The sequence below is a fragment of the Desmodus rotundus genome, chromosome 10, assembly GCF_022682495.2.
Source record: "Desmodus rotundus isolate HL8 chromosome 10, HLdesRot8A.1, whole genome shotgun sequence".
Classification (NCBI taxonomy): Eukaryota; Metazoa; Chordata; class Mammalia; order Chiroptera; family Phyllostomidae; genus Desmodus; species Desmodus rotundus.
In genome coordinates, this window is record NC_071396.1 from 44,896,147 (window position 1) to 44,922,755 (window position 26,609).

Sequence of the window (26,609 nt, forward strand, 5' to 3'; positions counted from 1 at the left end):
GGGCGCGGCGTCCAGGCGGCGGCGGCGGCGGCGGCTCCTTAGTGTCCGGCTCTGGCTCCCGCTGCGGCTCGGCCAGCGATGCCCCACTCCGTGACCCTGCGCGGCCCTTCGCCCTGGGGCTTCCGCCTGGTGGGAGGCCGGGACTTCAGCGCGCCCCTCACGATCTCTCGGGTGAGTCCAGTAGCCGCGGGGCGGCGGGGAGGTGGGGAGGTCCTGGATCGGAGACCCGGTCCTCGCGATCCACCCGGAACCCGTATCCCAGACGTTCCTGAGGCTCGAAGGCTAAGGGTTTACCTGGGTGATTCACAGAATGTGAAGGCTTCCAGGGCGGGCAGTGTCGCCTCAACCCCCTTACCTCCCTCCCCCTGGGCCTGCCTGCCCTATCCCTTGGAGGAACACCCCAAGGGCTCACACGCCAGCCTCCCTGCTGGCCTTATTTTGGGGGAGTAACTGCAGGCCAGGGGAGGACAGCAGTCATGGGCCAGGGGTCTGGACAGACCTACAGAAGCTCAGAAACACGGCTTCGACTGAACCCAACCTGAAGATCTGGGGCAAAATGATGGAGAGTCCCGTCCCCTTATCGAGGGTCACTTCCAGGAGAGCTGGGTCCTCCCTGAATCGGAAAAGAGAAAGATCCATTCACTTGCCCACTCTGGTTTTGTCAGTCTTCGTCAATGACCTCAGTTGACCTAAGGGGAAGTAACCAGGGGAAAGAGACACTGACTATAAGCTTGTGAGACCTCTCTCCACCAGGCTAGGGGCCAGGACAGCCTCAGCCCAGTTCCTCAAGACCCCAGGACCATACACTGCCCCGGGCTTAGGACAGAGGAGGAAGGGAAGGGGGGTTCAGCCCTGGGCCGTGGCTAATCTGAGGACAGAGAAGCAGAAGAAAGGACTCAGGCCCTGTGAGAGGGGGTGCCCATTCTGGGGGTCCTGGCCCAGCTTTAGGGTCCCATAGTTTGAAAGGCCAGAACAGGGGGCTCAGACTCAGCCCATGGGGACTCCCAGCCTAGAGGAGAGAAGAGGAGAAAACCCAGGCCCAGTCTGGAAGGAAGAGAGGAGGGGACCTGGGACCACCTGAGAGCCATTCCTTGTTCCCGCACACCTGCTTTGGCCTTTCGGGGACCAGTGTCAGGAGACCTGAAGACCACCCTCCCTCACCCTACTGCCATCTCTTGCCATGGGGGCTGGACCAAGCCAGCTGGACTTTCAGACAACTGTCCAGTTCTTGGGAGGGGGGTGGTCACCCGGGGGAGTGTGGGATCATGGAAGCCCATTTCTGGGGGCCAGGGTGACAGGCAGGCCCAGCTGTCCTGGGAGGCTTCCCACATCTGCCCTCACCCCACACTGCCAGGTCCCTGCGGCTGAGTGAGCTAGGCCCTCAACACATCCCGGAGCCTTTCATCTCCCATTTTCTTAGGGAGCCCCGCTGGAGGTGTGCGTGTGAGCGTCTGTGTCTGCCTGGGTGTGTCACACTGTAAGTCTGCAGAGGCAGGCTGGTGAGGGCGCTAGGCCAGCCGGTGGGCCAGGCACCCTGGGCGTGAGGCCGCTGACAGGCTCGGCAGCGGTGGCTGACGGCCACAGGCGGCAGGGAGCAGAGACATCTGTTGCCCACGCGGCTGCCTGCCCGCAGAGGAAAGGCCTCCACACGTCACAGCGGCGGCCTTGTTTGGAGCTGATAGTGATGCAGGCCCCTAGCCAGCAGGCAGACTGGGAGATGGTTTGCCTGCAAGTACCACCCCACCTTGTCCCTCAAAGTCACACAGCAGCACCTCAGGCCTGAGGAGCCAGGACGGCTGAGCCTGGGTTTGGGTGGGATCTGAGGAGATTTACGGGGCTAGGGAGCCACAGACCCCAGCTTGCCAAGCAGATAACTCAAGGGCAGATCTGCAGACACTGAGGATGAGTGGGAGTCCCCACTCACAGTCCCCACAGGGGTCTGAGACCCCACCCTCCCCTGCTTCCAGGGCCTCCCCCACTCGGCAGGGATAGCCACACTCAGACAGGCAGGAGGCTAGCTGCCTAGCGGAGCCGGAATCTTGCAACCTTAGCCTACACAGCCTCCCAGAAAATTGTCCAGGGCTCCTGCCCCACACACTATAGTGATTGCTGGCTTCGGCGCATCCACAGCGTTCCAGGCCACACCCTGCAGGGTGTTGGTCCCAGCTCCCCAGCAACCAGTGCCTGGAATGAACACCACCGTGTGCCCAACACCCCATGGAAGCCTTTTGCCCCAACGATCCCAGATTGTCGTCACAGCAGCACTCAGAAGTGAGAACTCCCTCTGGCCTTACGTTACAGATGGGGACACTGAGGCTCAGAAAGGCTAAGGTGGTGTGCCCAGGGAAGCAGAGCAGGGACAGGAATCTAGGCCTGTCTGGAGCTTGCTGTGACTGTATGGCACGACACGGCACTGACTCTGGCTCCCGGCCGTCACAGCCTCTAGGCTGGGCGGAGTGGAGCAGGGGCTGCGAATGTCATAGCAGCTGCAGGTGAGGGGCTGGTTCATGCCCCAGCCTCCCAGCTGACTCACTGCTCCCTGCCTCCCTTCCTTCTGTCTGTTTATCCTGCACTCAGCAGCCGGAGGGATGGGCTTGAATTCAACTCTGTCTTGTGACTTCCCGGCTTAGAACCCTCCATGGTTCCTACCTACCTAGGAGAAATGCCACCTTCTTACCTGGGCCCACAGGGCCTATGGGTCCGGCCCCTGCTCCTTCGCTGACTTCATCTCTTCCACTCTCTCCTCACTAACAATGCTTCAGTGGCAAGCCTGCTTTTACTCTCTCTCCCAGATAAGCCATTATACATGATGACCCTTCTACCTGGGACAACTCTCTCCTTCCCTCCCTTTTTGCAGAAAAGCACACGGTAGTTATGAGCATAGGTCTTGGAGACGGTTGGCCTGGATTGAAATTCTGACTCCCATTTACCGATTGAGGGTCCTTCTGCCCTTCTCCGGACCTCAGTTATCTCACCTAGCAAATGGGCTGGCCTGCGGGGTTAATGAGACAATGCAAGGGAAGTCAGTGGGGAGAGTCACCATTTCCTGGCCTTGCGCCACGTCTGACCAGAACTCTCCGGGCTAGTGGAGCTGGCAGGAGTTTAGCCACCTCTGCTCTCGAGAACTTCCCCACCCACAGGAGCCTGAATGAACCCTTGTGCTGGCTGAGTCATCCTACAGCTATTGGCCCCCCTGAGGAAGAGGACTCCTCTCCAGGGTGGGGACTGGGGTGAGGTGCCCCTCCCCCTAAGCCTCTCTTTCTTTGTCTGTAATTAGGGAAGACAATGCCTCTGTCTCACCAGGGACTTGAGAGGTTGCCACGAGCTAGTTATGGGCAAAGCACTGAACCCAGGCCATGTCACAGAGCACGTCTCCATGAAGGAGAGGGGCCTGGAGCAGAGCCTGAGGGGAGGGTGGGCGGAGCCCTATGGGCGCCTCCCAAGGGAGGACAGGCCTGTGCAGTTACCCAGGCCCTGTGAGTGAGCATTAATGGTGGCAGGCAAGTGGCTGTAGGTGTCTTGCTCCAGAACATTCCTGGGACAGCCTATGTCAGGGCAGGTCAGCTCAGCCAGTGCCCACACCAGAGCTACAGCCAAGGAGCTGCCAGCACCTCAGCTTTGTGGTCTTGCTGCAGGGCACTAGCTAAGCTGAACCTGGCTGGGTTTCCAGAAACTCTGATCCCCCACCCCCACCCCCAGCAAGAACAGGTGACTGGCAGCTCTTGAGCCACAGCTGGGCACTGCGGGAGAGACTGGGGAAGAATGACGGTGCCTAGTGTCCGTGTCCATTTCCAAAGGCTATGCCAGGACTGTGGACAGGGGGAAGGGTTTGCTGGGCTGCCTCCTCAGGCCTCCCCCTGAGCCTAGTCCCTGCCACAAAGGGGCCCTCATTTGGGGACCAGCATCATAAGAGGCTCCAGCTGTGGACACCACTCGACCCTCTGGGGTCAGTGGTGACCCTGGGGTGGCCTGTGTGCCTGTCCTGCAGAGGAAGTGGAGGGGAAGTTGTGACCCAGGAATGCAGGCTGGCAACCTGAAGTAGCTGGCCCTGGCCATGCTGGGGAGGTGATGCCCCAGACCTAGGGTGGGGCGATAACAACGTGCACGGAACAGAGTGGTGCAGGGGCTGCGCCGGGTACGGTGAGAGGCCAGAGCGGGGCGGGGGGCGGAGATTGGGGGCTCCCCAGGGAAACGGCCTCTCTGCTGAGACCGGAAGGATGAGGAGGAGAAAGCTGGTATTGAGGATCTGGGGTCAAAGGAAAGAATGAATGTTCCAGGTAGAGGGAACAGCATCTGCAGACGCGTGGAGGTGAGAGAGACCCGGTGCCCGTAGTATGCCCTGGACATTCACATGGGGTAGCTAGAGTGCGTGGGTGGAGGTGACTGTGGGGTGGGGACGAGAGGAAACAGGTAGGAAGCCAGGGTCACGAAGGGTTTGAATGTCGGTTGAGGGGCTACTCTTTGATCTGTCTATGTAGGTATGTGTGGCATGTCCATGCCTTGTATGTATCGAGGAGCACGTGGATCCCCACGTGGCCCTTGCATGTCCTCGGGCAGATACGAAGGCTGCGGCAGTAATATCCCCCTTGCCTGCAGCAAGGCCACATGGGAGCTCAGCCAGTCCCTTGGCCTGGACTCCCACAGGTCATGTTGGCAGCAGGGCCACACTGACTAGTTTCTGGTGGCTGGAGGGGGTCAAGAGCAAAGCCTGCAGCAAGGCCACACAGGGACCAGTGTCCAGCCATCTGGCTTGTCCGCCCACAGGTCCATGCTGGCAGCAAGGCGGCACTGGCGGCCCTGTGCCCCGGAGACCTGATCCAGGCCATCAACGGTGAGAGCACGGAGCTCATGACACACCTCGAGGCCCAGAACCGCATCAAGGGCTGCCACGACCGCCTCACGCTCTCCGTGAGCAGGTGTGAGCAGGGACGGCTGGGCCGGGACCGCTGGCACGGGGGGCGGTTTGAGGGGAGGATAAGTTATGGGTGGGAAGCACCCTGAGTGAACTGGGTCCCGCAGCCTCGCTGCCTCAGCTGCTGGGTACCTCTGTCCTAAGGAGGAGTGCTTTCATGAGGGGCCTGGAAGGCGCTGGGTGTGGGCAGTGGCTTAAGAAGACAAGGAGCTCCCTTTCAACTCAGGGCTGGAGGTGTGTTGGGGACCTTGTGGCAGTGGGCCGGCAGTCCAAAATGAGGGCTGAAATGAGACTTTGGGCAGCCTGTGGAGGGGTGATTTCAGTCCCTTCCCCACCCCTATGTGACCAGCTTGATGACCATTTCAAAGAAGCTTCTTATTCATTGAACCCTCAAACCAACTGGATAATGTAAGACCTAATATAGTCCTCAATCTACAGATGGGCCAGCTGAGGCTCCAAACAACCAGAGGGGGCTTCAAGTCCTGCAGTGAGGCAGTTGGGAAGCAAATTTGACCTCCCACCTTTCTCACTCCCGAAGGCTCCTCTGCGTCTGCTTAGGTGCACAGCACTCCTGCCAGCCCTGTGGCGGCCGTGCCTCAGCTGTCCCCGCTGTGTCCCACACCTCTGCCCTGGTTACATCTGGATGCCACGGACTGTATACTGTTACACAGCCCATCGTGGGGGTGAGAGTGGGGAGTCACCACGCACCGTGTGTACCATATAGATGGTCTAGGATGGGAGGTCCCCCTGGCTGCCCCCAGCCTCGCTCTGGGTCTTTGTTCAGCTCTGATGGCAGTCGGCTGGGTCGTGGCTGAGTGGGATCTTTCTGCCCCCGTCTTGCTTGGATCCAGGGAGGTCAGACATAACTGCTGAGCTCTGTCACATTCGCTGTTAACAGGGACTTTCCACAGCCCGCTCTGGACATGCGTGGGAGAAGCCTCCCCAAACCACAGTACAGCTAATCATGCCTTAGAGACAGGAGGGAAGGGGGTCACCCATCGGCCTGGAGCCACTACACACAGTGGGAAGGCTTCTGAAGTAGCCCCCTTTTGTGTCTGGCCCAGGTCGGTGTCCAGACTGGGGTCAGGGCCCCTGGCTATGCTGTCTGTGCTAAGTGGCTCCAGCTGTAAGTCCAGGCCATGTGCATACCACCTGACCCACAGTGAGGAGGCCCCAGCTTGGGACTGCAGCAGAGCTGGTTGTCCTCCAGACTCTGGGATCTTAGGCTCCCCAGATGACCTCTGTGGGCCTGGGTTCCCTTCTCCATGAAGCAGGATTACATCCGTCACCCGCTCCCAGACTGAGGCACAGGCTGGCGGCGGAGACCTCAGCTCTGCTCTGGCCACAAGTGGCCTCCAGAGCCGCCCCACTTGGCTGGGTTTCTGGGCCCTGACTCACCTCTAGCCTTGACTCTCCTGGCTGAATAAGGGAAGCCCTAGTGGTGTTGGGGCTGGGGATGATGGGGATGGGGGGGTGGGAGGGGGGAGGCTCACAGAGGGCGTGAGTCAGGAGGTTCCCAGAGGCAATGATGTCAGGGAAGGGAGGTGGGGTGGGGGCAGGGTGGAGGGCCCCCTTCCTTCCTTCCTTCCCTGGTCATTTGTTCCAAGCCCAGCATGGAGGTAGCCAGGGGTCCTCTGACCTGTTCCACTCAGGACGTTTCAGCCTGCCGTGCTGCCCAGCCACAGAGCGGGAGCGAGCACACTCTCTGCTACCACAGTCCCTGGCCCAGCTCCGCACGTGGGAACCACTGTCCTCCAGCAAGTGGTTTCGTTTCAGAGCCCTTCGCTCCCTCAACCCCAAAACGGGGCCGTCTTGTGATCTGGAGACTGAGCGATGATGACCTACCAAGTCTGCTCAGTCCGGGTGAAAACCTGGGGTCCAGACCCCCAGCCCCGTCCCCAATTATCACACCTGCAGATGCTGGGGGTCAAGACACAGGGGCCAGGTGAATCCTCTGGGTCAGCATCTCTTCTCCTGGGCACCTTCTAACCTGCAAGGCCCCTGACCCTGCTTTCTGTCCTGCCAGGACCTATGCTGTGCTTTGGCCCTGGGGAGCCCCCAACGTGGGCTCCACCCAAGACAGCTACCCTCCCTGGCCTCCTGTGTACAGAGGGCTTTTATCCTGCACAGGCTTTTCCAGAGGATGAAAAATGAAGTAGAGGCCCAGATGCCCTGCTATGCCTATTTTGTCTGGAACTCAAAGCCAGGTGTCTGGCAGCTCAAGCTAATCCATACTCTCTGGGCATGTTCTGTAGGGCCAGGACTGGCCTGGCGTCAGCTCCAGCCCTGGGGCCTCTGTTGCCCATTACGTGTGGTTCAGATGCTTTTGCACAGCCCACCTTTGGCTGTCATTTTGCTTAACATTGGCAGGTGGAGCCACCTGCGCAGCCTGAAGTGAAGGCCTGGCCTTGCGGGCAGACACGTGAATTAGACTCCTTCATTCTAATCTGATGCCCAGAGCCACCCTCGTGGCTCTGGGGACTTTGTGCCTTCTGACCTTCAGACCTCAGACTTGCACTTCTTTTCTGGACAGAACATCGGGGAAGCATTAGCCAGGTGGCAATCACACTGTCCCAGGTGTACCCCAGCGTTCTCTGTGGGTGGAGGCCTGGTGAGAGCTGAGTTGGGGCGGTCACCTGGTAGCCTGGCTGAGAGGCCTGGAGCCAGATGCCAGGCGTGAGGCATTGCCCCGGGGGCAGCAAAAGTCCCTGCCGCAGACCTCAGAAGGCTGCGGGGAGAGAGGAGTGGGCAAAGGTGAGGAAGTGCAGAGTGGGTGTGGCCTACCTGTGCAGAAAGTGTTAAAAACCTTCTGCTTCATGGGGCAGAGGTATGGTCGAGCTGCTGGCCCCCTGGCGAGCGGTCAAGAAACCCCAGGAGGCCTTTTGGGGTGAAGTGGGGACATTATTCCCCTTTGGTCTAGCCAGCCTCCCTTCATACCCACCGGCCAGCCCAAAGTCCATGCACACCCCGGCCTGCCTCCCCGCAGGGCTACTGAGTGGCAGGCCTAGGCCCCAGGCCTGTAGCCTCTCCGCCTGTGTCTGCCCTGCTTATGGCAGGTTTACGATGTTTTTCTCCCTCCTGAGTGGTGTTTGGCTTCTGGTTTCTATGGTGAAGCAGGAATTTCCTAATGGCCTGTTTCCCATCTGGGCCGGGCAGACATTGGTGATGACTCTGCCCGCATCAGAAGGAGGGAGGCGCGCCCCTCTGAGCCTCCTCCGTTCCGCCTACCCCAGAGCCCACAGATGCCTGGCCCCCAGGCCTGGTGGGCTGGTGGGCTGCAGGGCTGCAGACAGGAGAGGGGTGAGAGGATGTGTGAGGGGATGAGGGGACGAGAGGATGGTAGATGGACAGGAGGGGACTGGCTCACCCTGCTGGGAGGGGGACCCTCTGCGGGCTGAGCTTTTTTAGGTAGGCCACAGAGAGGGTAGAAAAGTGCAGCTTCCTCTCTGGGAGTCAGACCAGAGAGGGATGGAGCAGCTGGGACACACAGCCCCAGCCCAAGTGGTTGGCCAATCTAGAGTCATGTCTCCTTGCCACAGTTGCCACCAGTCGGGCACAGGGAAAGCACTGGGGTGATGTCCTTCTCCATATAGGGGTGCCGGGCCTGGTCCTGGGTGACTCTGAGCCCAGAACCCAGCCCCTCTGGGTCTTAGTTCCCAGGCATGGTAAGCAGATATATCTGACCATCCTAATTCTTGCCACAGGCCAGAAGGCAGGAGCTGGCCCGGTGCCCCAGAGGACAGCAAGGCTCAGGCACACAGGATCCACATCGACCCCGAGGCCCAGGTACGTAAAGGCTCAGAGCGCACCCATGGAAGAGGGGCCAGGCCTGGACCACAGGTTTAACTGCACGGAATGTCCTCACCAAGGCTCTCGGATGCTCAGGCTAGAGTGAAGCAGAAGGCTTCTCTGGGCCATGCCCAGCCCCCTCCCATGTTCCCCAGGTGATGAGCACCAGCTGGGGGCTCTGTCTGTACTCCAGGCAGCCCTGGTCTGGCACTAAGGTGTCTATGGTGGGGAGGGACTAGGCCAGGCCTTGGCTCAGGGCTGCCACCCACCCAGCTGAGTTTCACTCTGCTGCCCAGCGATGCCAAACCAGGAGGATGTCACTAGGCTGTGGAGTGACCTCAGGCAATGTGGCACTCTTCTGCTTCATCCTAGCCTTAGGTACCCACTGGCCAGAGCCAACCTCCGGCCACAGGGCTGACCTTAGAATGTCAGGCAGTTCCTTGCCCTGTCCAAGGCTGAAGTTTTCTCCTGGCCATCCTGTGACTGCGCCCAGCAGACCTCAGGCTGGAGGCCTTCCTGCTGAGGCCTACCTGCCTACCTCTTCGTGTATGACAAGAAGAATCACAGCCATGGTGCTGGCCTCAAGGAGAGGGAGGGGATCCAGGCTGCTCTATGGCCTCTTTCTGCCATGGGCTTGCGGGGCAGACAGTTGGCAAGACTGAGGTATCCAGGCCCAGCTCAACGTCCCCATGTCACCTAGTCTGGGCAAGGTGGAGTTTGGGCTGGTGCGTGACGGAGCCGGAACCGTGAACCCCAGCATGTGGGGCCATAGCCTGCTGGGCCTGCTGCGTCCACTCTTGCCATGGAGGCTTCGCTGTATCAGAGGAGAGGACCTGCGGTGGTCTGCCCCTCACCATCTATCCCAGTCCCCAACTTGCTCTGACATTTGTTCCCTACCTTTCCCTTGCTGGTGAGGTCAGATGCTTATCACATGCCAGGGAGTACCTGTTCTGGAAAGGGAGAGGCACTTGGCAGCTCTGGGATGGCAGAAGCCAGGGGTCTAAGGAGTCCACATGACTCTATCGAGGGATCAAAGAGGGCTTCCTGGAGGAGAGGGTATCCAAACCAAGACCTAAAGGAGGAAGAATAAGGCAGGGAAAAGAATGGAAAGAACACATGTGCCAGGAAGCATATACCAAGGCCCAAAGGTGAATCTGTACACCATAGGTCAGAGGAAAGAAAGGTCCTAGGGGGTGGGAGGGGAGAGGGGAGGGGTGAGGTGAGGGGGCAGAGTCAGAAAGGGGCTCTTGGTTTGCTCTATCCGGGACCTCAGCTGTTCTTGGGGAGATTCATGGCCACACCTGTGTCTCAAAAGCTTGCTCTGGTAGTCCCATGAAGCCAGGGCCTGTAGGAGCAGGGGGAGAGGGTGACAGGGGGGACAACATGTGACAAGTCAGCCACACCTGACTTGGCCGGGCAGAGGGGAGCAGTGTAGCACAGGCCCCCTGTGTGAGGCTCCTGCCAGGATGGGCAGGACAAAAGGGCCTCAGCTTGCTCTGTTTGGTCTCCAGAAGAGGCTCAGGGCCAGCGAGCCTGGGGGGCTGAGGGCTGCAGAGCAACTCCCCCTGCCCCCACGACCTCTTCTAGGACCAGGCTGCTGAGGCTGGAAGCAAAGGGATTTTCCACAAGCAACAGGGCTGCTGCCTGCCTTTGTACTTAAAAGGTCATGAGCTCCATGGGTGGCGAAAGAAACTCCCCCACCCAGCCCCTGCAAAGCTGTATCCAAAGTAACACAGACACAGGGCCCATTGTCCCACACTGTTCCCACCCTCTGCCTGCAGGGGGTGGTGGGGAGGGGGGGCAGCCGGAGCCAATAGAGCAGCAGAAAACCACAGTTGGCCCTAAGACCAGCACCAGATGCCCTGACACCAACCCCACGTGGGGTGAGACAGGGCCAACAGGAGCTTCAGATCGACCTTCCGCGTAGGGTTATAGGAGATGCTCCTCTCAGGCCTCACGTGGGAACACAGGAGGCACTTGGCACAGTCCAGAGTGCCGAAAGGACGGTGATAAGGAACGTTTTCCTGGAGGGAGTGGCATTTAAGCTGAGAACCAGGTGACGGGTTAAAGCAAGTCAGGTGGAGCAGGCAGCCCTTGCGCACTCAGCCCATTCTCCCCAGACTAGCAGAGGGCTGGAGCTTGGCTTCTGGAAGGTGCCATCGACTCAGCACCCACCTCTGTCCATGCTGAGTGTCCCACATTCTGACCACAGTCACGTGGGAGCTGATGAGCAAGGAGGCAGTTACCTTCATCCTGCTCACTACCCCAGCTGAGGCTTCAACAACCAAATCAGCAGCTGGCAGGTACTCAGAGCGCGCCAGCACACGGGACCAGGTGCACCAGCACAGACAGGGGGGACCCAGGAATGGGGCTCAGGAATGCCCATGACAGCTGTTTATCCAACCAGCATTTGCTGTGTGGCAGGCGCTATGCTGAGTGCCTTGCATGCAACTGTCTCATTCTATCCCCACAAGGAACTTAGGACATAGAGCTCATCACATGCTCCATTTCACAGATGAAGAAACAGAGGTTCAAAGGTGAAGTGACTTGCTCAGTTAATGAGTGATAGAGCTGGGACTCGAATCAAGACCGAGGTCACCGTGCCCTATCCCCTGAGTCCAGGCCTAGAGAGGCTGCTGCATGGGTGGCTGGGCCATAGCCTCATACCCTGCCGGGTGGGGGTGAGTGAGGGCCTCCTTCCCCCAGGCCCCTCTGACTTCCCCTTCCTGTTGAAGCCTCCTCTGTACCAGGCCCAGCCCTGCCCCCATGGCCCATGGCCCATCTGGTCCCCATTAGAGGCCAGGCCAGCCTTGTCTGCCTGCTTGCCCCCAGACACAAGTCCTCGAGTGCTCGGGTTTCCCAGGGCTCATGTTGGGCTCAGGGGGAACAAGAGTTTCCCTGCTGCTGTCACCTCCTTGATGGGGGCCCACCTGAGCAGTGCGAGACCCTCTCCCTTGTCCGTTCAGGTGGGGGATGTGGTGGTATCACCCCCATTCAGCTGCTGGCCCACCCTCTCATTCCCCAAGCTCCTGCCCAGCTCCCAGCCTGCAGAAAGCAGGGGCAGTTGGGCAAAGCCCTACAGCCTCAACGGTGCCCCAGGGCTGCAGGCAGCTTCACCTCGGTCAGGCTCATTCCCCGCAGATTAGGCATCCTTTCCTCTGCACCTAGTGTCCCTGACCCCACCACAGAGCAAAGGGGAAATTTATATGTCACCTTGCAGGGTGAGGCTGTGACCACCTTCATGGCCTGGAGGATTGGGCCCCACCCTTCAGCCAGGCTGCTGTGGCTACCAACCTTGTTCCAGACACGGAGGCCACAGTGGTCATCCCCAGGGTGACCAGCACTGGCTCTGAGTGTGTGTGACTCGGTTATGTAGTGGGGCTGGTGTGTGTTGTCCTCACGCATGTGTATGTCTGTAAACACACTCGTGAGAGTGTGTGCTTGTGTTCGCATGGCCGTGTGCCCGTGGACATGCACCTGCACAGCCTCAGACTCTGCGGGGACAGGGACCCCCAGTCCCCTTTGAGACCCACACCCACAGAGATCCTCCTCTCCTTGTGGGCTGAGGAGGCATGTTCAGGGCACTCCTCCCCAAAACGTTTCAGCCGTGGCATCGGACCGGCCATGCGGTAGTGTGCTGGGGAACCCTGAACGCTGGCCCTGCCTCTGCCCCTCATCCGCTATGCCTGCAGAAGGCCACCAATTTGGCCTGGGAAGCAGGAAATGGGGGTAGAGATAGAAGCCTAGAGGGGGCTGACCACACAGTGGCACACTGGAACCTCAGCCTTCCCCCACCGAAGGCTGGTGGGCACACAATGTCTGATGGCCCTTCCTGGCTTCAGGACAGGAGTTACTTTTGTGTTTCTATCCGTGGGCCCGTCCAGGATCCAGGCCAGTTCTGGCAGGTGGGAAGGTTCGGCACCAGGACCACCTGTACAAGGAAGCTGTACACTCTGCTCCAGCCGTGCTGGCCTTAAAGAGCCACTGGGGATGCCCCTGCTGGTCGAACCGCACAGGGCTCGGGAGCCAAGGCTGAGCCTCAGGCACTTGGGTTTTTGTGTTTGACTTTCCATGGGTGTTTCTCATTTCGGAGGTAGGGGGAGGGGTGAACCAGGCCCCAGGCTCAGCCCTTCCCCACAGACCCCCTCCCTGGCTGGGCACCATCGCCCAGAGATGCCAGAGCAGGGGTAGTCGGCCAGCATCCAAGAAGGCCCAGCATAGCAGGGAAGGAGGTAGGTCTACTAGGAATGGCCAGAGGCTCTACCCCAGAGGGTCTCCCAGTGCCTCAGGCCTCTCTCTCCCTCCCTCCCTCTCTCTCTCTCTCTCTCTCTCTCTCTCAGGATGGCAGTCCAACCACCAGCAGGCGGCCCTCAACCACCGGGACTGGCCCAGAAAATGGCCGGCCAGGCCTGGGATCTCCTTACGGGCAGTCACCTCGCCTCTCGGCCCCTCACAATGGCAGCAGCAGTGAGGCCGCCTTACTGACCCAGATGAGCAGCCTGCATGTGTCTCCGCCCCACAGGTAGTACCAGAAATGTGGCTTTTGAAGCTACACCTAGATCCCCTCTTAAGTCCTGATCCCTCACATCTCACCAGGTCCCATGCTGACCCTGACGCTTTGTCCGTGGGTCGCAGCTGCTTCCATTCTGACCCATGAAACTTTCACCAGACCCCTGGGCAGGCAGAGTGAAGGCTGGCACTGCAGCCCTGTCCCTTCGTGCATCTCTTTCGCGCAGCACTGACCCAGCCAGAGGCCTCCCGCGGAGCCGAGACTGCGGGATCGACTTGGGCTCCGAGGTGTACCGGATGCTGCGGGAACCCGCCGAGCCCCCGGCCGCCGCCGAACCCAAGCAGTCAGGCTCCTTCCGCTACTTGCAGGGCATGCTGGAGGCCGGCGAGGGCGGTAAGACGCCCTCCCCTTTCCCCACCCGTCGCCCCACAGCGGCGCCTTCCAGACCCCACGTCCTGCCTCCCAGCCATCCGTCCCTCCCTCCTCTCCCACTTGGTCCCACACCCGTCGCAGCCCCTTTCCCCACGCCCTCCAACCCCGCTCCCCAGTCTGTGCGCCGACTCAGCCCCACACCCCGCAGAAGTGCGGTTTTTACCTTTTTCGACCTCCACCCGCGCTCCGGCTTTCAGGGGAGCGGCCCGGGCCCGGCGGCCCCCGGAACCTCAAGCCCACGGCCGGCAAGCTGGGAGCCCCGCTGAGCGGCCTGCAGGGCCTGCCCGAGTGCGCACGCTGCGGCCACGGCATCGTGTGAGTACCCACCTCTGCCTTCCGCGCCCCGCCGCGCTTCTCCCCGACGCCCCGGCCCGCGCGTGCCCGCGAATCTGCCGCCCCGACGCTGTCCTCTGCTGGTCTCCCCACAGGGGCACCATCGTCAAGGCGCGGGACAAGCTGTACCACCCCGAGTGCTTCATGTGCAGCGACTGCGGCCTGAACCTCAAGCAGCGCGGTTACTTTTTTCTGCACGAGCGGCTGTACTGCGAGAGCCACGCCAAGGCGCGCGTCAAGCCGCCGGAGGGCTATGACGTGGTGGCGGTGTACCCCAATGCCAAGGTGGAACTGGTCTGAGCTGCTCCCGGAACACCCCCTCCCCGCCTCTGCTTCTTTTAATGGCTCGTGTAAATATCTGTCTGTCTCTAATAAACTCCCTCTACCGGGGCTCGACCGCCGCAGTGCCTCGGCCTGTCTCCCTCCAGCGCAGGCCACGGCTTCCAAGGGCTCCCCCTGCTCGGGGTCCAAGCATGTCCTGGGCACTGGGTGCAACCACGAGCGGGACGGGCACTGTGCAGTCCAAGGAGGCCACAGCCTGGGGGGTGGGGGGGCAGAGTGAGTCACAAGGGGCAGTTCTATTCAAAGAGGCAACGTCTGGGGTGCTGCAGGGCGACGCCACGCCAAGGGCTCTGACCCCGCTGGAGGCGGGGAAGGTGTCAGCTGAGAACTAAGAAATAAGGAGGAAGAGCAGTACAGGGTGAGGAACTGTGTGTGCAAAGGCGTGGCAGGGGTGAGCACAGACAGGAAAGGCCCCGTCTGGCCGCCAGCACGAGCTCCGGCAGCCTCTAGCAGCCACGGGAGGGATTGCCCCAGGGGTGTATGCCTGGCAGAGAGGTCGGGACTCTGTGGGCGGTGTCCGTCTCCCTGCACTCTCCAAAACTCTCTCCTGGTGTTTCTCCCTTCCCCCTCTTTTTTCTTTCCCCTGCCCGTCTCTCAGCACCAGGGAGCGCGCCTACTGTAGGGGGCGGGGCGGAGCAGAGCGGAGGGGCGAGGGGAGAGGCGGGTGAAGTGGAGGATTTCGGAAAGAACACTCGCCTAGAGCCGCACCCTTCAAGATGCTACGTCTCCAAAGCCGAGTAAACTCCCAACCTAGAGGCTGGTCGTGACACCGTACGCGGCAACCTCGAGCTTCACACGGCTCGGTAGCAGGCACGCCGGTAGAGACTCGCTCTTTTTAAAAGTGTTAACGCTGCCAGAGCTGGTGCGCGGCGCTGCTCACACGCGGGGACGCGCCTGGACTCCGGGTCACGTGCAACGCCCCTCCGGACTGCGAGTAGCCGCGTTTATTCGGTGCTGGTTTGTTTAGTGAGCCCGAATGGTACCCACGCGTGTGCTGTTGTCAGCTGTGTACTATCGCAAGCCGCAAAAGGCTGTCCTCAGTTCACACCCTCACCAGCAGCACGGAGGCACTCATCCCCTCGTGCTCTGAGACATTTCAACACAGGACTTTTTTTTTTTTTTCACTTTTGCCAACCCAAGTACAATGCGGTATGTCGTTGCTTTGAGGTGCATTTGTCTAATTACCCGTGATGAACATTCGCTCAAATACACTGGGTGTGCTGTTGGGCGCTGAGCGAGTAGGGAGGAACAGTGGTCTTCTCCGAGAGTTCTGGTGTGAAATGCTCTAAACCCTCCCCTCTTCATTCTGAGGATCATTAAACCTTAGAAAAGAATAGGTAGGAACTTTTCGTAAGAAAAGTAAGAATCAGTTACCCCACTGATCTATTTTTCTATTCCAGTGACGATATCACACTGATTTAATTACCGCCGTTTAACAAACACCTTGTTCCCCGTTTACAAACGTGTCGAGGCTCTCCTTGTACTTGTGCCGTGGTCAGGTTTAGACTCAGTATGTCAGGCTGTGGGAAAACGAGCAAACCAACCTCTGAGCCATGCATGGCTGGGGTCGCCCTGGATCTAGAGACTCGCCGAGAAATGGCGTAGAGTCCTTTCCTCCCGGGAACACTGTGATCGGGGCTTACGGTCCCATTTACTCAGGTGCCGAGTACGCAGTCTCAGCAGTGTTCTTCCGTTTTCTTCTTGGAGATCTCGTGTTCCTGCCCTAATTTGCTCCTAGGATTACTTCCAGAAGCTGAGGCTGAGGGAGCACAGCCCAGAGCACGGCGCAGAGGCCCCTCACCCCGAGATGTGAGGCGAGAAGCGGGGCCTGGAGTCCTGGGCCTGGCCCTGCGGGTGACCGCAGCCTCCCCAGCCTTGCACCCTTCTGCTCCTCCCCGGGTCACACACCGCGCAGCTAAGCCCCACCCCGCCGCGCGACGCGCACGCGCACGCATGCGTACTCACGATCTCCGCACCGCCCTCTGGCCGCGTCCGAGTAGGGTGGGACGTCGGGAGCGTTGGCCGTTCCCTCGCCTCCCCACTTTGCCTGCTGATGGTGTCCGGGCCTTTCCCGGTCACAGGCGGGATGGGCGGGAGGACGAGCAGCCTGGGAATCAGGAGGCGCAGGAACCGAGTGGGCATATAACGGAGCCACGGGCGCCGGCCCCCGGCGGGCTCTCAGACACAAACCCGCAGACTCCGCCCCGTTTGCACCCGCCGCTGTAGAGCCAGCAGCCGCCGGGGCTCCCCTTAATCCCGGGACACGCAGTCACCCCCTCCTCCCACGGGGACTGCCACCCAAGTTGAGGGGTCCTTGAGCTCCCGTGGCACCATCGGCACCCCCAAGACCAAAGGCTTGACCCTCACAGGGCTGCAGCCACCAGAGCAGCCCTTGTCCACGCAGGCATCCCGGCGGGGGAGATAAGAGCTGACCAGAGTGGCGCCCAGAGCTGTCAGGCTGGTTCGTCCTCCCCCTGGTTCACTACTCAGTCTCTTCCCAGCGCCCCAAACATCTGCCCAGGGCCCTGACCGAGCACAAATGTGATGGGTGTGAAAACCTTGGGGCAGGGTCCCTGTGGGACATTATGTCTGTGACCCAGGGTCCTGGACCTGCGATGGGGCAGGAGGACAGACAGATCAGATTCCCCAACTCAGAGTGCCCCAGCCCACCGGGCCCAGGCTGAGCTCTCATTGTCCCCACACCTGCCCTTCTCTCAGGCCCTCACCCCCAGAGCCTTCACCAGAGACTTGGACATCATCCTCTAAACCCTCACCTGAACCGTCCCATCCCACCCATCACTCTGGAGTTGTGCCTCCTAAGCACTTCTGGGGCCCATGTCAGGGCAGCTGGAGGATTCTCACTCCCTTGCCTCCTGGCCCGCTCCATGGCCCCCAGGGCCCTGAGGATGGAGGTCCCGATTGATCAGTTACAGGCCTAGCATTTGAAACCTCTCTGACCTCAGGCTTCTGACCTGTTGGTCTCACTTCCCCTGCCGCACCAGGCAGTTCACCATTCTCTGAGCCGTCCTGTCTTTTCCCGTGCCTCAGGCCTTCTCTCAAGCTCAAAATGCCTTTATACTTCTCCATCCAGCAAACCCCTCCTCGCTCTTCAAGGCCCAGCTCCACTGTCTCCTTCCCTAGAGCCAAGCCTTGGTCTGCCCATCCCCAGGCAGAGGCAGTAGTTCCCATCCACATGCCCTCCACTCCATCCCCTCCACAACCTGTCAGCAGCGGGGGCAGAGCCCGGTCCAGACCTACTTCTGTCCCGCCCAGACGCTAGTCCAGGCACCGAGAGGTGCAGGAGCCCTGGGGCCAGCACACACACAGACACAGCCTGGGCTTTCTTGCCTCCCACCGGCAGCCTCAACCCACTCATTCAACTACCTATTTGCTAAGATTTTATTGTGTTCCAGGCATGGTGCTACCTACCAGGAAAACATCTTGAACAGACAAGGACAGATTACAGGCAGTGCCATAAAGGAAATACTTAGGTCGTCACTGGAGAAAATAAGTGATCCCTTCATGTGAGGAAGTTAGAAAGATCTCACAAATACAGTGACATTTGAGCAGAGACCTGAGGTGGTGAGGAAGCCTCTGTGCAGGGGTCTGAGGAGACTGCAGCCCAGGCAGAGCGAGCAGGCAATACAAAGGCCCTGAGTAGGACAGGGAGAGGAGGCGTGCGCTTGCGCATCCTAAGAACAGTGAAGAAATGGCCGGAGAGGTGTAAGTGAGGTGGCTAGGGGTAGTAGATGATGTCAGAGAGATGTGGGGACAGGAAGGCTGGCCATGTTGGCCTTGTAAGTCACAGGAAGGCTTTGAGATAAGAAGCCAGAGGAGTGGCATGGCCTGGACTTTATGTTTTAACCAGAATCACCCAGGCTGCTGTATGAATAGACTGTGAAGGGCAAAGGTGGAAGCAGGGAGACGAGTTAGTTGGCATGACTGCCTTCATCCTCACTGATCCCTAACTAGCCCACTCCTCTCGGCCCCCAGAGCTGCAGCCCCTGGCCGGCCCCCCACATTCTCCTGCCTGGGTGCTGCAGTAGCCTCCTGCCTGGCCTCCCTGTCTCCTGTCCAGCCGCTCAGTCCCCTCTCCACCCAACAGCAGAGGGAGCTTTTTAAAATGCAGTTCTGATTCTGTCACTCCTCTCTATTAAGGCTCCTGGCTGCCCATTGCTCTCAGGACAAAGGCTAAACTCCCAGTCCCCGCCCACAGGCCCCAAGATGCGCAGCCCCTGCTGACCTCTGCTGACAGCCCTGTCCCCACAACTCACACTGAAGGTTCAGCTTCATCAAGAGCTCTTCCAGATTCTTGCAGCCTCCCTTGACCTTCCAAGGAGCTTGGAACAAAAACTGAATCCTTTCTTTGAGCTCTCAGTGTGACACTGCCCCGCCTTCCTCCTTGAGAATCAAGGGAAGGGGAGAGGGCAGGAGAAAGCTGGAGGCTGCATCATGCCAGCCCTCCTTCCTTCCTGACCTAAAACTCAGCCTCTCTAGTGGGCACAGTAGCCTGGCCCTGGGCTCACAGCCCATGAACAGCTGAGTTGGGGGAAGGGGAGAGGTGTTGTGAGCTGACTGTGATGCCCAGAGGACCAGGCTATGGGCCCAGAGAGCCCCCCAACCCACCTGGGGAGCGCCCCACCGGCTCCTCTGCCTCTGGGTCTCCCTGCCCAGCTCACCTGCACTCCAGCTCCATTCCGACAGCTCATTCTTACCCAAGGTTACAGCTTCGTATCCTTGGGCCCCAGACTCTTCGCAACTCTGGGTGATTTCATGATTTACCATTTTCCCACACGATATTCCTCAGCACCCCTAAAGGGAGGCGGAAGTTTAAAAGGGATTGAGGGTGGTGAAGTGGTCTCTCTGACCAGCAAGGGCTGTCCTCCCATTCCCACCACCAGTGGGGAACTCTGTTTGGGTCCCTATGGAAACCAACTTTGATCTTTGCTCCTATGTGACACAGACCATTTGTGGCTGAAGGCAAAGGCTAGAAATCCCAGGAGAGGCTGCCAGAGGCCTGTTCTTGGGGTCGACCTCTGCTGTGAGGGCTCAGAAACCCAACTGACCAGGTGTGTCTCCGCAGTCAGGCCCGGTGAGCAAGCTCAGAACTGAGCACCACCCAGCAGCCCTTCGCTGACAACAGCAGCCGTGGAAGGACTCTCAGCGGTTCTCCAGGGCCCAAGGCGCGTTGAAGCAGGAAGCCAGGCACAGCGACAGACACAGAGGAAGGGACACGAGTTGGAATAACAACTGTGACAGGAACCCGTGTGTCCCAGGCATTCGCCTGCAAGTCCCTTGGTGAACTGATATCACTCTTCTTTAATCTTCATGTCAACCTGAAAGAAATAAAATTATTATCCCCATTTCATGGATGAGCTCGGAAAGGTCGAATGCCTTGCGCAGGTCACACACTGGTTAGCTAATCTCAGAGGGCACCCAGGGCAACCTCACGTACTCACCTTCCCTGGAGAACACTGCCTGCCCCGCCAGTGCTCTGGTGACTCTGACCAGGCCACTTCTGAAGGTCGCTCACCTGTCTCTGTCTCACATGGTGCTGGGCTCCCGGTCCTCTGTGGGGGATGGGATGGTGGGAGCCAGGCTGAGTCAAGGTGACCCTTGAAGCTTTGGGTCTGAGCGTAGACAAGGCTGGTTCCCACAATACCTGATCATAAACTCTGACACGCGTGGACCCACTCCCATGCCTGCTTGACTTGTTCCTGAGGTCACATCATAATCTCGGCCAAATGGCTATCCCGGCTGCTCTCCAGCTTGTCCGCAGTTCCTGGAGCTGAGATGATGGAGGTGGAGATGGAGAAGAGAGGTGGAGCCAGAGAGAGAGATAGAGGTTGACAGAGAGAGAGGGATGGAGATAGAGGAGATAGATAAAGAGATGGCTAAAGATACAACAGGAAGGAACCTGCTTGGAGAGGCCCCCAGAGCTCTCTGTCTCTCTGATCGCTGGAGCCTGCCCTGGCTGGTACAGTCTCCTACCCCTCCGCCCCGTCCTCCTAAATCACGCTGTGCCTTCTCAGCCTGTGTTCCTGTCCACTCTCCTGACTGTCGCTGAGGCACCAGCCTCCTCGAGGCCCTGGCCCAGCTCCTGCTTTCCTCTTCAAATGTTCCTTTTCTAGAGAGCCTTGTGTTGCTGGGCTGCTTTCCAAATGCCCTGCCCTCCTTTTGTAGTCTCATCCAGCCCCACTGGATTTGCTCTGGAAGGACAGAGATCAGAGGCCACCCCGGCCCAGCCAAGGGGTGGATATTGCCCTACAGGCTCAATCTGAAGCAGACTGGTAGCCCCGCTAGGACTCCACTTTAGTTTGTCAACCACCCGGTCCCCAGAGCCACCTCCACAACAGATTCCACTCATCCCCGCAGACTGTGCAGCTTTCCCATCAATTTTTGTAAGCTGCTCACAACCAGAAAGCCTGACTGGCTCTGCTCTCTAGCGACCTTGGCCTCAAAGAACTCTGCCCAAGTCCTCAGGAACTCTGCAGTCCTGACCACTCCCAAAGACATCTCTCCAACCCAGATCTCTGACTGACTGGGCCTCCCTACGTGGGTGTCCCAAATACACCCCAAACTCAAGACATCCCAAACCCACCTCCTCATCTTCTCCCCAACCTGCTCTTACTCCTACGCTTCCATCTCAGATAAAAACACCACCAATCACTCATCCACCCAGCCCCCCATTTTTGGCAGCTTCCCTGCCTTACCCCCATCCTTCAGCTCACGTCTAGTTGGTCATCAAGCCTACCCTTGTCACCTCCTTACCGGACCCCAAATCCATCTCTTTCTTGGCCACTACTGTCACCACCCTCTGGGATTGTCTCCTCACTGGCGTCTCTGCTCCCGCCCTCTTCCCTCCTTTGCATTCTCACGTCGGCCACCAGAGGGATCTTCCTAAAAACAGAAATCGCATCAGGTCTCCCTCCGACTCCCATCTCCTCAGAATGAAATCTAAAGCCACGTAACAATTAAGACTTTGAAAGATCAGGGATGGTGTTGCCTCTGCCAACCTTTCCAACCTCATCCCTCTGCCTTTCCCCACCCGTGGTTTAGGGCTCACGTGAGCGGGTGTCAGGGCTGGATGGGATGGCTGCACTGCCAGGAGGTGGCCGGTGGACCGGCTTGCTCCTCAGTGTTGACTCCAGGCTCTCTCGGCTAGGACAAGCGTGCAGCCGGGCTGGATCGGATTGTCCCACCCCACTATTCTGCTGGCACTGCTTCTGTCGGTGCCGACTCTGACTGATGTGTAGCTGGCACATGAACAGCACGTTTGTATAACAACCTTCGGAACTAGCTCCAAGAGATACAGACCCTGACCTTCAGGCATCCCAGCTCCAAGAGATACAGACCCCGACCTTCAGGCATCCCAGCTCCAGGAGATACAGACCCCGACCTTCAGGCATCCCAGCTCCAAGAGATACAGACCCCGACCTTCAGACATCCCAGCCTCAGGAGATTTGCTGAACTGCTTTCCATCATCCAGGGAACCAGGATGATGTGAAGCCGGGACACCAGAACCAGGAAGACACACACCGGACTGCCACTTGTCTTATCGAGATGGACCTTGCTCGTCTGCACACAGGGAACTTTGCAACCCTGCCCTTGATCTCTGGGCCCCTCTCCCTCCTTACAGAAACCTTGGCCTCCACTGAGAGGGGCAGATGGGCTTTGTGATTCGAGTCCCCATCTTCCAGGTGGCCAGCATGAAAATAAACCATTTTCCTTTACATCAGCACCTGCCTTTCGAGTACTGGCTTTCATAGAAGCAGGCAGCTGGACCTGCGGTTCCGTGACGAGCAGAGGCAGGGGTTGCACATATGAATGAACGTGCCAGGGTCCTGCCTTCCCCGAGCTCCTGGGCAGCACCCAGCACAGAGGGCAGCACAGGCTGTGTCCTCCCTGGTCCCAGCTGACCTGGTCCTATCTCAGGAGCATGACAGGCATATGACTCATGGCTTCAGAGGCTCCAGCCACTGTTGTGGCAACCAGCCCCTTCAGTGTCCCCGTCTCACCTGCACTGTTGATCTCTCACTTTCTGCTCCCAGAATCCTCAGACCCTGAGGCGCGGGACACCCACAGACACTTGCTCAACACTGACACCTGTGTGGGGGAGCGCACACCCAGAGGGGTGCCCCTGGAGGGATAGACACCTATGGGACCAATGGATACACGCTGCCTACTTCTGAACCTTAGACAAGTGTTTCCGAGACACATGCCCCCAGCTCCCCGCAACTGTGAACCCTAATCTATGCCTTTGTGGTGGTTTTCTCCGCAGTCCTTCACTTCTGTTCCCTTAAATCTGTGCCCAAGTAGAAGCAGTCTCGAAGGCAGACTTATTTACAAGAAAGGAATTCTTTTTTAAAAAATTGTATCTATTTTAAGAGAGAGGGGAAAGGAAGGAGAAAGAGAGGGAGAGAGACATCCATCAGTTGCCTTTCATACATGCCCCAACAGGGGACTGGACCTGCAACCCAGGCATGTGCCCTGGCTGGGAATGGAACCAGTGACCTTTCACTTTGCTGGCTGATGCCGCTCAACCACTCGAGCCACTTCGGTCAGGGCACAAGGAAGGGATTCTAGAATGGGAACACGACTTTCCTAATAGAGAAAAGGTCCCCACTGCTGTTGGTAAATAGGATAGTAATAATCTCTGGCACTCAGTTATCAAAACTCTTCCCCACGGTAGGTTGGAATGTGACTCAAGCAGAAACGAAACATTGCTTCTGTGTCAGTGTGTTTTAGCCAGGGGAGAGTGTACCTCCCCGGGCACACGTAGCAGTGACTGGGGGCATTTTTATCACGACTAGGGGAGAGGGCTACTGGCGTCCGGCAGACAGAGGCCAGAGGTGCTGCTCAAATGCGCAGGCCAACTCCCACAGCAAAGAACCACCTGGCATAACACTTCAGTAACGCCAAGGGTGAGAAAGCCCCGTTGTGGCTCCTCGGACAGGGTGACTGTTGGATCGTGGAGCCAAAGAGCTTCTGTTAAGTGCTTTAGAAGCCTTACAAAGGAAACGATGCGCCCACGTCAGCCACCTATAAACTCCAGGCACACTGTGTGTGTAAGACAGGAGGCTGCCATGCCCCCATCTCCTGCGGCCACAGGGCAGATTGTGCTAGAAATCAAGCCCAGGATTTAACTGATTTCACTGGGACAGTAGGAGAGCCACAGGAAAAGGCTGCGTGCATTAGCTCTGATGGGTCTCTCAGGACAACAAAGGCGTGGCCCTGATTGGAAATGCATAGAAACCTGGAACACGGAACAGACACGTTTGGGTAGGTTGTGAGAATTCCCCTAAACCTTCCAGGTGAGCAGCCTCAGATCTCTCCCCCTTGCTATAGGAGAGCAGCTTCTCCTGGCATGGAATCCCTGCCCAGACTCCTGGGGCAAGTGGCTCCAGAGACGCTGCTCATCTATCCTGCTTAAGATCCCCTGCCATCTCCCCTCATTGACTCCAGACTCACACCTACACTTAGTTCTCAGCACAGCCTAAGCTGCTTGAAACACAGTTCCTGAACCACAAGGAAATAGCATACACATTGAAAAATTGACAGGACTTACGTTCTAGTTGGAACAGGGGTAGTGTGTGGGAATTTGTTAACCTGGAGTCCTCATTATTCTAGGTTTCACATTCAAGCAAGGACACATAAAACTGTTTTCATATGCTTCTGAGATGACACTTTGAGAAACTTGGATACAGTTATGGCCTAGAGAAATGAGGTGGCCAGAACTTTCTCGACAGAGTATAAAAGGAGTCAGAACGCACAGGGGAGCGAGAATGTTAGATTGTATTTATCATCCTGGACCAGAGAACCTATCACCAGTTTATATGCCCAAGGCAAATCCAGAGGACACTCCCTCCTCCGAGCCAACACAAAAAACGCACAGGTAAAGGATGCTTAGTGTCAGTGCGAATGGTAGGACTCCAGGATAGCAGGGGCTGGGTGGAGACGCTGAATCAACAGAGGTAGGGTGGATATAATTATAAACCAAAGTGGCAACCAGACTGCATCGGTAGTGATGGCTAATAGACCGTGGTATTCCTAGGGTTAAACAACTGGGCAGATGACCGGGAGTTACGTGTTTAGCAACCTCACCCTCAAAATCAAGAGCTAGGGAGCAGAAGCCTGATGTCAGCTGCCTCAGTGGAAAGTAACATTTCTTCATAAGCTTCCCAGATCCAGGCCACTTCACGGGCTCTGAGCCTACTGATTGAAAAGCAGGCCAGGTCTCCATAGGGAAGAACCCCCCTGGGCTGTCCAAAGTATATATGATAATTATTTCCCCACAAGGTATTGGTGGCTCTCTTAGTCTGCCCAGGCTTCCATAACAAAATACCTTAGACGGGCTGGCTTCAATGATAGAAATTTACTTCTCACAATTTTAGAGGCCGGTTAGTCCAAGGTCAAGTTGCTGGCTGATTCGGTTCCAGGAGAGCGTCTTCTTGGCTTGTAGATGGCCACCTTCTTGCAAGCTCTCTGGTGTCTCTTCTTTAAAAAAAAAAAGATTTTATTGATTTTATTTTTAGAAAGAGGGGAAGGGAGGGAGAAAGAGAGGGCGTGAAACATCAAGGTGTGGTTGCCTCTCACACGCCCCCTACTGGGGACCTGGCCCACAACCCAGACATGTGCCCTGATTGGAATAGAACCCACCACCCTTTGGTGCACAGCCTGGTGCTCAATCTACTGTGCCACACCAGCCAGGGCTGGTATCTCTTCTTAAGGGCACTGATCCCATCATGAGGGCCCCACTCCCATGACCTCATCTAACCCTAATTATCTCCCAAAAGCCCCATCTGCAAATACCATTGTATTGAGGGTTAGGCTTCCACACAGGAATTTGAGGGGACACAATTCAGTCCACAGGAGTGGCCTTTTAGCAGAGCATGTCCTGAAGAAAAAGGGAAAGACCCAGACCTCTCAGAGGCTGTGGGAGGCAGGGTATGCGTTGATGTTGACTCCAGAGGACAGGAGACGCCCGGTTAGAGTGGAGGCTCATGAAAGCCAGGCGGGGAGTGAGTCCTCGAGCAAGCAGGTCTAATGGATCTAAAGCCGCACATTGTAGCCTCTGGTCCCTAAGTGCTTAACTGGGATGCAAGCACTTCGAGCTGGCCAGACACTAACACTTACCCCCGTCCCATTAAATAAGAGCCTTTATGGTAGGAAAGGCCAAATGGAAGCTCTAACTAAGCCCCTCACATTTTTGACCAGTTTCTTCACCCAGAAGTGAAACCACATCCTGGGAGATTAGCACCAGCATGGGCAGCTGTTTGCTTTGATGTGGGAGGAATAGCAGCAGTACACACTTTCTTGTCCCCGGGCCACGTGAATTCTCCTGCTCTCTTCCACAACATAGTATTTAGTGACTTTGATTTTCCTGCTGTTCCATAGAACAGGGGCATCAAACTCATTTTCACCAGGAGCCACATCAGCCTCGCGGTTGCCTTCAAAGGGCCGAATGTAATTTGAGGACTGTATAAATGCAACTACTCCTTAACTAGAGACAAGGAGCTTGGCACTGTCGCCGGGTAGAAACAAGTTGCAGGGCCAGATAAAACAAGGTGGAGGGCCGGGTTTGGCCCTCAAGCCCTGCGTTTGCCACCTGTGCTCTAGAACATCACGATGGTTCACTGTATCGAGGGCATAATGCTAATTTGACTGAGTCCTCCAGATGCCCTAGTAAGGTGCCCACATGCCAGAACGTGGGGCATAGAAAGTATGAAGACTCTGTCAGGCCCAGTTCTTGCAGTTCTGGTGAACTTGTCTTTCCTTTTTTTTTCTGCAATGACTTAAATGTACATAAAAGTAGACAAACTAATAAAATGAACCCCTAGAACATAGGTGGCAAACACAACGCCCGCAGGCCGAATCCGGCCCTCCACCTTGTTTTATCCAGCTCAGCACCTTGTTTCTACCCGGCGAAGTTACGTTCATGCAGTCCTAAAATTACATTCGGCCCTTGGAAGGCAACCACGAGGCTGACGTGGCCCCCAGTGAAAGTGAGTTTGACACCCCTGCCCTGGACCCACCATCATGGCCAATCTTATTTGATTTATATCCTCACTCCCTTCTTCCTTCTCATATTATCTTGAAGCAAATTGGTTAAGTTTCTAGGAATCCAGCAGTCTGGAGCCGGCCAGGTCATCCCCTGTAACCTAAAGACTAGTTGTTGTATCCTGTTCCCTCCACCACTAATAAAGAGACGTGACGCTTGGTGAGAATATTACTCTGACCCACCTATTGGGTGCCAGGGAAGCCCAGAGAAGAGAGCTCTACAGTGAGTCC

General features: G+C 57.7%; 1 protein-coding gene and 1 long non-coding RNA gene across 3 annotated transcripts; one reads left to right on the top strand and one right to left on the bottom strand.

The window, feature by feature from the left end:
* On the top strand, positions 1-14,376 carry PDLIM4 (PDZ and LIM domain 4). Of its 2 annotated transcripts, XM_053913240.2 has the most exons (7): positions 1-171; positions 4,765-4,916; positions 8,617-8,698; positions 13,042-13,223; positions 13,438-13,604; positions 13,841-13,958; positions 14,072-14,376. In XM_053913240.2, exons 1-7 carry the CDS (start codon positions 79-81, stop codon positions 14,274-14,276), a joined length of 999 nt encoding a protein of 332 aa, XP_053769215.1. In that variant the 5' UTR covers positions 1-78; the 3' UTR covers positions 14,277-14,376. The 2 variants fall into 2 exon arrangements, with proteins under 2 accessions (XP_053769215.1, XP_024430964.1); XM_024575196.4 differs by lacking the exon at positions 13,841-13,958.
* A 5,021-nt stretch (positions 14,377-19,397) lies between these two features.
* LOC123478160 (uncharacterized) lies at positions 19,398-20,272 on the bottom strand. The gene is made up of 3 exons (XR_006653294.2): positions 19,981-20,272; positions 19,778-19,888; positions 19,398-19,654 (listed from the first exon to the last, which is right to left on the bottom strand). It is a non-coding gene; the product is annotated as an uncharacterized lncRNA (long non-coding RNA).
* Between the last annotated feature and the right edge of the window lie 6,337 nt (positions 20,273-26,609).

Excerpts from the sequence above, each read along its gene's own strand:
- PDLIM4 (XM_053913240.2), top strand. The coding sequence starts at position 79 with ATGCCCCACTCCGTGACCCTGCGCGGCCCTTCGCCCTGGGGCTTCCGC. Across the intron at positions 4,917-8,616 it reads CTCACGCTCTCCGTGAGCAG|GCCAGAAGGCAGGAGCTGGC; the intron begins GTGTGAGCAGGG and ends TTCTTGCCACAG. Across the intron at positions 13,224-13,437 it reads CATGTGTCTCCGCCCCACAG|CACTGACCCAGCCAGAGGCC; the intron begins GTAGTACCAGAA and ends TCTTTCGCGCAG.